The sequence below is a fragment of the Falco cherrug genome, chromosome Z, assembly GCF_023634085.1.
Source record: "Falco cherrug isolate bFalChe1 chromosome Z, bFalChe1.pri, whole genome shotgun sequence".
Taxonomy (NCBI): Eukaryota; Metazoa; Chordata; class Aves; order Falconiformes; family Falconidae; genus Falco; species Falco cherrug.
In genome coordinates this window covers 26,036,096-26,048,751 of record NC_073720.1, presented here as the reverse complement: position 1 = coordinate 26,048,751, position 12,656 = coordinate 26,036,096, and the positions used below count along the sequence as shown (strand labels likewise).

The 12,656-nt window shown below is 39.7% G+C and overlaps 1 protein-coding gene across 7 annotated transcripts in view; it reads right to left on the bottom strand.

The window, feature by feature from the left end:
- Positions 1 to 12,656, bottom strand: part of AP3B1 (adaptor related protein complex 3 subunit beta 1) — a 161,685-nt gene that overhangs the window by 129,037 nt on the left and 19,992 nt on the right. For all 7 annotated transcript variants that reach the window (XM_055698838.1, XM_055698836.1, XM_055698839.1 and 4 more), the window contains exons 3-5: positions 12,337 to 12,411; positions 6,259 to 6,354; positions 3,801 to 3,961 (exon numbers count right to left, since the gene is read on the bottom strand). In XM_055698838.1, the coding sequence (XP_055554813.1) occupies positions 3,801 to 3,961; positions 6,259 to 6,354; positions 12,337 to 12,411 (332 nt within the window). The remainder of the gene's footprint in view (positions 1 to 3,800; positions 3,962 to 6,258; positions 6,355 to 12,336; positions 12,412 to 12,656) is intronic.

The following is a 12,656-nucleotide window of genomic DNA, read 5'->3' as shown; positions in this document are numbered from 1 at the left end:
CTTTTCTGATGTTTTAGATAAGGAAGGCAGCATTCTTGGAGAGAAAATAAATGAACAGGCTAAAGAGCTCAGAGTGATAAGCTCCCACTATGGTATCTACTAGTAATAGTATGGAATCTGTTAATACTACTGATGGGACTTAAAAAGCCCTTTTCCAAATCTTGTTGCAAGCGGGTGCAAGTACATGGCAGCATTTTCTACTGTTAGACAGAAGATACTAATAGCTTTGAAATGCACTCTATGTGAAATAAGCAAGAGGTCTGACACTTTCAATGATAAAATTTCTCCAATATACCTGGTTGATTGTATCGTCCATACTATGCCTGAAATCTTTTGTTTGATATGTAAGCTTCCTGCTCTTAGAATTGATGAACCACTAATGAACAAGTTCTTTAGGTCAGACATCCATTCAAACACCATGACACTAAATGCAAGGAAGACTGGAGTACTGAACCTGCATTCAGAAGTCTGACTGGAGCACTAACTGAACTACAGGACTATCAAACAGGTAAGGAAGTCATGGAAACCAGAAAGTAAATAGAGTATACAGGCACTATCAGAATAAACTGTTATTTTTTCTTACTCAAATGCTTGCAGAAGACTGAGTAATTAGATGTTGACTGATCTTCACATCAAAAACCCATCTCCTCCAGAATTCTGGTTTTCATCAACTTCAGAGTGAGTCTTCTGAAATTACCTGCTCATTAAATAGGCCAAAACCCAGCCCTGCCACCAGTACATGATCTGTATCAGTGAGTTGCAAAGCTACAAGTTGTGACCCTTGTCGAAATATCTGCTGAGACTGCCTGTTACAGACTTTTTATTTGAAGGCATGCCAACTGGGCCTGCCTGTGGACAGGTTCATTTGATAGCCCCTTCACCAGTTACCAGTGCTGCTGCTACTTCAAGTGATTCAGAAAACTATACTCTCTCCCTGTATCCTGAGGTAAACCAGTGCTATCAGATAGGGCATTTGTACAAGTATATTATGAAAACTCGACAATAAAAGTTTTCTGCTTTCTACACGCAGTTCCCAAATCCTGCTACCATGGACAGAACTGTTAGTTACAACCTCACAAGAAACCATGAAGCTTATTCTAGTTCAGGTAAGGCGGAATTTGCAGCTACAGCAGTTTGAAAACTTGCATTATGACAACTAGGATGTCTGCATGAAGCAAAAACTTGTGAAGAACGTACAGGCCCTCTAAACACAGAGCTGCAGTTTCATTAGTTTTCCTTTGCTATGTGAGCTAGATGTCCATTTTACCACCAGTCAGGAATTCATAGAAGCTAGAAGGGAGCGAGGCCAGCTACTCCAGATTAAGCTGCTGTACTTTTCACCGTGAAAAAATACTTTTTTATTGTATTTGCAAGGATGACTTCAAAATCTTGCCACTAATATCATATAAGCACAGGATACCATATGAACTAGAGATAAAAGCCGTAAGTTTTATTTATAGATGCAATCATATCTGGAGATTGGAAGAAAGACAGAGAAAAGGTCTCTCAATAATCAAGCTAGGTTTCAGCATGTTCCAGTTTTACACCAATCACTAATAAGCTCTTTAATCAGAACTAGTAAAATAAATTTTGCCTGTCATGAAGAGATGAAATAGAAGCATCAATTTAAGTTAAAATTCCATGGAATAGCCTGCTGTTCGGATACTGCTGTGCCTTGCTGACACTTAACAGACCACTACTGACGAACTCCTCCAAATAGTTTTCATACTATCAAGAAGTCAAAGGACATTCTGTGTATGGAGAAAAAATTCAGGCCAAAAAAAATCTGTTGCGTGCTAGAACCAGATGCTAACAAAACCCAAACTATTCAAATAGCTGAAGAAAATTTAATGGATTAAAATCCATTCCCTCTTGTTGGGTTACATGATAAAAGGTGGTCTGCACACAGGGGGGAACCTCCAATAACATCTTGACCCAGCTACTCCCAGGGCCATCACATGAGAGCACTCAGCTCATCTGAAAAAAACCACCACAACGAAGGAGTCCTTGCTCAGGTTCTTGGAACGCTGACACAAAAAAGCCTGCCCTGAGATAAACTATAATGACTGAGAGAGGCTCTCCCAACCACCTTTCAGATTTAGGGGTGTTACTAGCTACAGGGCTATGAGACTTACTATGCAATGCCAAAAAGAACATTTTGGAATTGTACAACACTTACTATGGGAGAAATGAAAGACAGGGCAAGGGAGGGAACCAGATGATTTTGGGATAAACAAGCACAGGAAAATAGAGGGATAGGTGCATAAAAGGAGCTGGTCGTACGTAAATGCTTTGCTGTTTGGCCTGCTTCTTTGACCATACTCTGCACCTGATGACTACCGCCTGTTCTGTTCTCATTAAATTCTGTTTTCCTGGGTGAAGCAGTCTCTGCTCTGTGTGCATGTGTGATACGGAGGTCTAAGCTCCAGCAACTGGTCAGGCCATGGGTTACAGGGACCCATATAACTGCAGTACCAGCAAGTGGAGCAAGCAGGTATGTCCGCGTGTGATTGCTAGAGAGTATCAAGCTAGACCAGGTGGTTTGGGAAGCCAGCTACCAAAGTGGGGACACGTGCGTGTGTGGCTCTTGAGTGAGACCACTGGAGACTCTGGTACCAGAAGGATCCAGACACCCACATCAACTACTGCATGGACTGTAAGGTCTGGAGGTTAACTGAGATACCCATTTGTGCATCTCAGTCTCTCTGTTTCTCTTCCCTCATTCTTTCTACCCAGTGGGAGACAACTGGAGACAAGGGGATATATGTGCCAGTTACTGCATAGTCTTGAGTGTCTAATCCAGCTACTGTGAGATTCATAGTGTTTGAGTGAAAGGGTGGGGCCCTCTATATATCTGACTGAAGGCATCTGTAACAGCAAGTGCAGTGGGGTTGCAAGCATTGTGTGCTTGTAGGTGCCAGTGCCAGCAACTGGAGATCCAAGATCAGTTACTAGAAAGACTGAGCATCTAGGATCATTACTGGGGGATCCGTTTTGTACCTATACAGGTCCACTAATGGGCCTTATCAGCCAGAGCATGCAATACGATAAGGCTGCTGGTGTTTATTTTGTCTGCATGAATGCTTTTTTCTGTCTGTGCTGATCTGTATAGCTGGCTGCGTGCATGTGTGTTGTATGTGTGTATGTGCCCATTAGAAATACATGTTCAGCCCCACTACCGGTTGGTCTGAGGGAGCACAGAACTGCAGCAGCCTCAGGCTACCTGATTCAGAATGCGTAACACCTCTCACCTTCCTCTTCTTGGCACAGGCAAAATAAACAGGAAGTAGTAGAATAAGTTACTGTTTTGGAAAGGTGCAGGTTCTGTTGTCCCCACCTGTGTAAACCAGTACCCACCACTTCCTAAGAACATTTCCATGGCACCAATTTCTGACGAGGGAACAGGAAGATTTGGATCTGCACAGATAAAACTTCGACAAGTTCCTATTCGTCATCTGTACAGCATACTACTGCAAATGCCTTCAGGATGAAGATACAGATGCAAAACCCAGAAATCTCAAAATAGTTGCTACATAGATGACAATAAGTAGTATATTAAAAGCAAAACATAGTGTATCAGTTACTTTTTATCTCTCTTCATAGTTATGCTGTTACTGTAGCAAGCAGCTTGCCTGAATTCCACCCAAATCAGCTGAGTATGGGAGTGTCTGCACACAATTTATACTTTTTAAGAAACTGATCAGATGTATCTGAGACATGCCAACCCCTCCAGTAGTCTTAACAAACATAGTCCACAACTACCTTAAAATTGCTTTTCAGTATTTGTCAGAATCACTTACCTGTACAGTTTTTGGATTGCATGGGCTGCATTCTTCCTTACATAAGGAGATAAATCAGAAGAGGCTTCCTTAATAGCAAGCATCATAATGGGAACAATAATTGGGACACGGATACTGGATAAAACTCTTAAAGCACTTGCACGGATTAGCTGATTAGGATCCTAAAGAATGGGAGGGGAGAAATAAAGTAAGATTGTGCAGAGCTGCATCATTAAATTCCCTGCAGAGGCTACACTAATTAGTGGCCGCACATTAAAATACATACATGTGACTATTAGTCAGGCTTGCCATCTAAGGCCACACTAATAAAAAAATCTGCCAAACTTCACACAAACTTTAAACCAACCCCAAAAAGGTAAAAGAAAGTAAGAAAGAAAACACTGAAACATGAAAATCTGGCAAAGGAAAACATTAATGTAATTCACTTTCCCAAGCAAGATATGGGAATGATGGATAAAAATAGACTAGTATTTTACTTAATGATCTGAAACATTTTCTGTAATCCAAGTGGAATTCAGTTAGTCTGAAAAATACACCTAGTTCAGTGTTATTATTTTTCATATGTAATCTTTTATGTTTATATTATAGATAATATACAATTTTATGTTTCTGAATTAATATATGTATTTATATATTGAATATAAGAACTGTGACATGAAAACGTGGTTCTCAGTTGCGACACTCCCACTCAAGTTCTTGACATCTCCATTTTACACTTTACTGCAATATATAAACTGAAGCCTTGTAACAATTTAGTTTTCTTGAGAGTACATCAAAACATTAAACTAAATGTAAACTTTCTTGTACTTCCTACTCTCCCTTCTGTCATCCCAGTCCCTGCTCCCCTTTTATAATGCTAGGGTTAGCTTGGGCACCCAATAGTAGCACAAAACATCTGTGCCTGGGGGAACTGTTTTGTAAACTTCACCTGTCAATCATGGGCTCAGGACACACGGGAAAAATGTTGCTAAATGCTCTGAAGTCTAGCAAACTGGAATTGCAGCAGCATTAATTCAGTGTACTATCTGCTAAAAGAGCACTTCCCAAAGAACATTTCTCCCAAGGACTGAGAGTTGCCAACATGGGGTTTCAGACTGGTATTACTTAATGATCAGTTCACCTAAGCTCTCAAAATTCCTACCTCTTAGCAACTGCTGAGTAGTATCTGGATGGTGAAAGCACTTAGTCTGACAAGTTCCGCAAAACCAAGTTGTTCTTACCAGAGTTTGCAAAGCTCATCTCCAATCACACAAGTTTAAAATACCTTAAAAAGTTATTTTAGAAAGAGGGAGAAAAAATCTCCACATATAAAACTGGATTATAATCTTTTTTATAAAAACAGGAACAAAATATTACAAAAAATATGAACAAAGAGAATTAATTACATTTGCCCATCCTCCATAGCAGGCTTGGCAATTTCCTTAGCTGCTGAAAATCCCAGCTTGCTTGGAGCCTACCTCCCTGCCACCCACCACTTCTGAGCTACTCACAGCCACAACATCTGAGTTAACCCCTGTCCTTTTGCTCCCACTAAAATTATGCCATGAGAAGTGTTTACTGTACATGTATCTCATTAAAAACATAGGATGCAAAGTAATTTGAATTTTAGCTTTACATGGCAGTCACAGATAGTAAAGGTAGCACACATGACATTGAGATAAAAGCTGGAAGCAAAGGGGCAGAAACCTCACTAGTCAGTTTTGCGATGCTCCTATAGGTGCACACCTGGTGCTCTGCTTGCAGCATTTTCCAACAAGATGCAAGGTCTGCATCAGTGACATGACAGAAGTTAATTATGAACCTAGAGCAACCTTACAAGAGTACAGAAAAAAGAAAAACCCAACCGTCTCTTATAAAAACTAGTCAGATTTAAGGGTAGACACTTAATCTTTCTTTCCTCCACAGTCACACTTCAAAGGCAATCCTAATCTTTGTTGTCTAATCCCATTCCCCATTGTGATCTGAAATTGAAATGAAACAGTACAAAATGCTATTTCTTCAGTGCTTTTAATAAAATGTAGAACGTGCAACACATGCAATATGTTAGTTTAGGTATGACTATCTTCCTTATGTTCCAATTCTCTGTTAACACACAAAGATCTTTTACACAAACTAAAGGAATATAAGTGGTCCAGGGTAATAGCAGGGTCTTCTTTCTACATATATAAACTACCTTGGAAAGAGAAAAGGCATGACAGAAACTAAATGTTGGGCATGGAATTTCAGAGCACCAATCTGCTTCTTTTCTTTAGTGACATGATTTTACTTCATACAGGCTTAGTTGCTTGACAAGGTTTGAAGCAGCACAAAAAAGTTTCTCAATGACATAACTTTAAATTGCTTTATCAGATGCAGATATTGACATGCTTTAGTTTACCAGACTACATTTACAGAAATATTGTTATTATGTGGTAATAGCTCAGAACTCTCTATGAAATATTGTTTAGTAGTCACTCACTTTTAAAGCACGTTGGAAAGTACTGATGGACAACAATGCTAGATCTTGCTGCTCCTCTGCGTAACGCATCAGATAAACATAAACAAGCTTTTTTATCTGAAAAGAAAAACACAGTAAACATCATTATCAAATTTCTAAAAAATTCCACATAACTAAGTCCTAGACAGTATGTTTTCATGAACACTTTCTTCTTTGAAGGAAGAGCTAATATATCACTGGAGCACTCACATGCTTCTCAAATGTCTTATTTACTGTAATTCTTTTAATAGAAACTAATTAATAATACAGTCAGATGAAGGCTAGTAACACAAAGTACTGCTTTATGTTATCAACTAGTGTCCTGGTTTCAGCTGGGTTAATTATCTTCTTAGAACCTAGTGTGGTGGTGTGTGTTGGCTTTGACATGAGACTTTTCAGTTCCTCATGCCCTGCCAGTGAGAGGGCTGGAGGGGCACAAGGAACTGGGAGGGGACACAGCCAGGGCAGCTGACCAGAACTAGCCACAGAGGTGTTCCATACCATGCCTGGTATATATACCTGGGGGGTTGGCTGGGGCTGGCATATTGTTGCTCAAGGACTGGCTGGGCATCAGTCGATGGGTGGTGAACACCTGCATTGTGCACCTCGTGTTTCTTCCTTTCCCTCTGGATTTTATCCTTTCCCTCCCCCTTTTCATTATAACTGTTAACTGTCACCATTGTTATTCTTGTTTTTTCATTGTTATTCTATTTCAATTATTAAATTATTCTTATCTCAACCCTCGAGTTTTACATTCCTTTCCAACTCTCCTCCCCATCCCTCTGGGTGAGGGGGACTGAGCAAGCAGCTGCATGGTACTTAATTACCAGCCAGGGTTAAACCATGACAACTAGTAAATAAAGAATTGAATCATCTAAGAAGTTGACCTGTGGCAACTGATGACCTGAGCACTTGTCATGCTTTCTTTCTTATGGAAAAATAGATTAAACTGCAATAGCCAAAGATTCAACAAGCCCATTTTACTTCACCCTGAAACTCAAAATCAATTACTTGAACACATATGAAAGATAATATAACTTCCAGCTGAAGAAGTGTGGTAGCTTACACTATTCAAATCTGATTAAAAGCACTTCTGACTGTCTTGGACAAAAGCAAAGGGTATTAGATCCACCTTCACCCAACTACAAGCATTCAAAAGATGTAGCCAATATAAGCACAATACAAATGATGCAATGTTCAAAGATTAAGAAAACCTCAGTATGATTTGGTGGGAGGAGGTTATTCAATTTAGCTCACTTTACCCCCTCACGGCCACTGTATGTCCAGGAAGCAGTGAAAACATTTTTTGCATTGGAGTTGTAAACTGACTATTGGGGTTTGTAATGGAAAATTCTGGAAGACCCTCAACTACAGCTGTGCTATAATTACTGTCACTATCAGAAGATGTATCTTTGTGCCAATTCTGGCAAAAAGCATAATATTAAATCACAGAAGGTTACACCATACTAAATTATTTGTTGTTCAGCTATAGACAAGCAGCAATCAACATTGACCACAAGAGGCCTATGCACTGAATGACTGCAGGTGTGCAAAGAAAGCCTCCTTTCCTTGAAACCACTCTGTGACTAGAAATGGAAACACTTAGAGCTTCGTGACTACACTATTCTTTTACCATTTACCTTCACTCAATGTTAAAATGCTCCTTTCTATAAAACTAATCATAACAGGGGCACATTAGGCTTGAGAAACACAGGCAGATTTGTTTAATTAGTTTATCAATATAAGCACATCAAACTCCATGAGTTATTGACCAAGACTTATTTTTGTTCTATACCACCAATTGTTTATTAGGTCACTTTTTGTATCCTTACCATCCATGACATGATGCACATAATCAAGCCGAGGTCAGCGCGTACTTATAAAAAGAAAAATCACGAGGCACTTCTGCAAACGCTAAGACACCCTTTGCTTCTCTCAAAACAAATTATAATAATAAACAATTGGTAGTATAGAACTTGTCATCTAACTAACCTTGATAAAGAAGTTGGCTGGCTTTACTGAATGCCCTGATTTCTTTCCAGTGTAACAGTCTCTTCCCTCACAAATATGTTAGCACTAAATGGTAGAAAAATATGTCATGAGGGAACTTTAACTACAGTGTAGAGGAAGACGTGAATTCACTTAACTGTTTATTTGTTTTAAAATACAAGAAAAAAGCCCATAAAACATAAACAGTTAAAGGCTTCTACTAATTAACATTAGGTTATGTGATAAAAACTTGTCTGCACGCCCACAAAGAGCACAGAGAGATACAGGAGGAGGGGTGTTTGCAAGTAATGCCCTGCCCTAGTTTCTCCCAAGCCCATGACACAAACCATCAGCCCTGACATGTAGAGACACAGTAGTAGGAAGGAATCCTGATTTAGGACTCAGAGGAAAGGACACCCTGTCAGACCCCTACCAGACAAGCCTCAGCTCCCACATCCAAACCCATCAAGAGTCAACACCAGAGCACCTTTCAGACTGAGGGGCTTTTTCTGTGTACAGGTGTGGGATGCAGATGAAAAGTAATTTAGTGTTGCACAACACTTATCATGGGATGTTTGGGGAGGCATCAAAGTGATGGAGAAGCAGGGGGAATCTATTGCCTGAGGAAGAACAAGTCAGGGAAATAGATAAGCAGATAAAAATGGCTGGACACATCTAAACAGTTTGCTGGCTGGTACATCTGTCCTTCCACACCCAGTATGTGATCAGCACAGTCTGTTTTATTTTCTCAATAAATTTAATTTTAAACTATTTTCCTCAGTGAGGCACTCTATTCAGTGTGAAGGTGTGTGTATATGTGCCAGCAACTGCAGTCACACAACACGCTGGAGCACCCATGTGTCTGTGGGCACCAGCAACTAGAGAAACCAAAGTAAGGGGGCTTAAGTACGTCTCCAGGAACTGGAATGGGACCTTAAATCATAGGGGCCCCTATGTCCATGGTGGCCAACAAGTGAGGATCTGGCTGCCACCACCTGAGCCAGAGGCAACGACAAGCCAGAGGGTCCATTAGCATGGGTGCAAGCAATTGAAGAGACTGAAGTATGTGAAACCAAGTGTAAGCCCATGTGTCTGTGGTGGCAGTGACTGGAATGGGTGCAGGTGTACCAGTGGATGAAGCTGCACTAGCTGTTGAGTAGGTGAAGTGGCCTGGGAAGAGGTAGCTACAGGTATGGGCATCTAAGGGTGAGACAACAGGAGAAATCGGCTATAGCCTAAATCAGGGGAGTCCCATCCAGCTGCCAGATGCTTAGGAGCAGCCCTCTAAGGGCATAACCACAGGGTGTTTGCTAGCAAAGGACATGGGGAGTTCTGGCCAGGTCCAGCTGTATATGCACACACTTGTGTGTCTAAGAAAAAAACACAAGGGAGTAATTACTGGGGGACCAGGGGAGTCCTGGTTTACATGTGTTCATATACAGCAGTGTGTACTAGCAACTGAAACAGGGCTGCAGCCTGAGGGGCTCCTATGTCCAGGTGCCAGCAACAGGGGTGACTTGGATCCAGGGGCCAGCCACTGGGCAGATCGTGTCTGAGACCAGCTGTCAGATGGATCCATACTGTGTGTATGTATATACATTCCCACTAACGGACCTTCATCTTGAACTGCAAAGCTGCTGGTGCTGTTTGTGTTCATGTGAGTAGCCTGTGTCAACCCAGGTGGCTGCCTCTTTACACATGTATTTCATGTGTATATACACAAAACGTGTGCACGCGCACTCCCTACCAGCAATACACTCCCAGTCTCACTACTGCCTGGGCTGGAAGCCCGGACCTGAGGTAGCCTTGCCTCTGTCAGGCTAGTGGTTCAGCCCAAACAGTTAAAAATACTCAAGATTAGTAACACTGTTCAAGGCATTCCTCATTGGTGTAAGGTATCTCTGTTCAAAACTGGACTTCAAGTACTAATAACTTACAAGCTAAAGAAGAGAATATTTAACTGGTCAAGTACAATTCCTTGCCCCATTTCCTTTTATCACTTATTATTAACAATATTACAATTCCTTAAAAATATTTTAATACAGTAAATTCTGAAAGACTCTGAATTATCGTCTTTGCACACTTATGCCTCCTTGACTTACCATAGCTCACTATTTGGCCTCAGCCAAACATGCATTCCTTCAAAGAACAGAAAACTCTTTTAAAGTAGTAGCCAAATCAGAATAACTTCTTTAAAGCTAAAATTAGATTCAAATTTTACTATTATGTGTAAAATGAGGAAGAAATCAGACCTGTGACCTACTGTATCCCAGTACATTACCCAGAGACAGGAGTTTGCTGAAGTCATAATTGCAGGAAAGAATCTTCAGGGCCATAAGCTGGGGGAAAAACAACTTCTTGTTCCCATTAATAATAAAGACTGAAGTACATATTTCCAGGAGAGGAAGAAAGAACTGGAGCATGCATTCAATTGACTTCTCTTCCTAGAACTCAGTGCTTCAAACCACTATTTCCTGCATTTTTGCAAAATTATGATCCTGTACAGTAAGAAGTAACTAATATCATTGCATGCTTGCTCTGCTTTCCTCAAACTGAAGCTTCTTGGCTGGAACTACAAACTTATAGGTGTTATTTTCATCTAAATCTCATTTGTTAAGTCAACTACAACTCTGACACCTCTGCACTGGAGCTGACAGTGTATGCACAGTACTGGTAGTGAGCATCAGACTAATATGTTCTTTATAAAACCTCTGCTTGTACAGTTTTTTAATGCAGATGCTGCTTTAGATTTCCTGGAGCCACAAAGTAAGCCTGTGGATTTTAACACAATATAGTTGAATGCAATCTCCATTTTTTTAACTTCCTGGAAATCTGAATTTTCACTAGTTCAAGCCAGATTTTTTTCTTCCTCTTTTTCTTGTATCTTATTTCTTTTTGTAAGAAAGGAGAAGCGAGCTACTTTGTGTCTGACACCTGACATTGGGGCAAAAATAGACATAGATGCTGCTAAAATAAAGTGGATGATAAACAGCCTGAAAGAAAAACTTAGATTTCTGCTATTATCTATGGAAATCCTGAAAGTTATTACACACATCATCTTTTAATTAAAAGTCACACAATTTAGTGCAAGTTCAATAAACTTAGTCAAGCAACTTGTCTCAAGAAATTAACTCCTATTGCAGATGATTCGGACTCAGGTTTTTCATCAGCTGCTTTTATAGGAAGTTTAAACTGTTCTTGTCTGCCCCTTCATATACTCCTTTAATAATTCTTCATACAAAATAAATGAGTAAGGGCATATTCCCAAGCTGCACATATGGCTTCGCTTTAAAGTCTCCATGTCTTACAAAACACAAAAATAATCCAAAGATTTGAGATTACACTGCATATTAGCAAAAATTTCTTCTCTGCTCAAAATGGGACCTATACCCTCCCACAGCTCAAACAGCCACATCTCTCCAGAAGATTCTGGGATCTGAAGGCTACTTTATCTTCTGGAATCACAGGCATTCACATTAGTAAAGCATTAAACAAATTCTCTAAATTACCAAAAGAGCCAACATTTAAGTACTGTGATACAAAAAATTAAACACACTTCATTGGTAACATCATGTCGTCTAGCCATGAATTCACACAGTCCTCTTTAACAGTTAGCAATTTCACTCTGCAATCCTAGCACTGAGACACTTCCTTTATAAATATACATTAGAACAGTGAACTTTCTTATCCAAGCCTTATGTCTCAGCCTCGACCTGCAACAGACATGTTCACATACAGAGCACAACCCCTACTCAAAGTTTGTAAGCAGCACCACATCTCCAATGAACTGCAGTTAGTAACTCTTCTCAGAATTCCCACCGCACTTCTACAAACTTTCTCTAATCTATTTTTTAAAATGTAAAAGTTATTATTCTTCCTTCCAAATCATCCAGTAGATTTCCTTTTACTCATTAAAGTATTACCATAATGCTGTCATTGAAATTAAACCCTGAAAAATTATATGAAAAATTAGACATATTAAACCCTGAAAAATGAAAAACTAGATACAATTAGATAAAAGTTTCTAAATAGATCTATCATAACAGTATTTTTACTGAACTATACGAATACCTCAATATTTTTACTGGCAACATTCTTCACAACAGCAGGAAATAGCTCAGAAGCATTTTTTCCCTTTGCAATCATCTAAAAAAAAAGAAAAGAGCGATTATATTATTACATTACTAAGTTATGGGGGGGTTAGTTTTTTTGTTTGGATTTTGGTTGGGGTTTTTTTGGGGTGGGGTGGTGTCTTTTTTTTTTTTTTTGAGAAAGAGGCAATTATTCCAGATTTGTATTTCAAACCTGACTTCTAGGAAGTTGAAGTTAACGTCTGAATTTTTTGTTTACTATTAGACTTTACAGTACACTATCCATACAACAAAACCCCT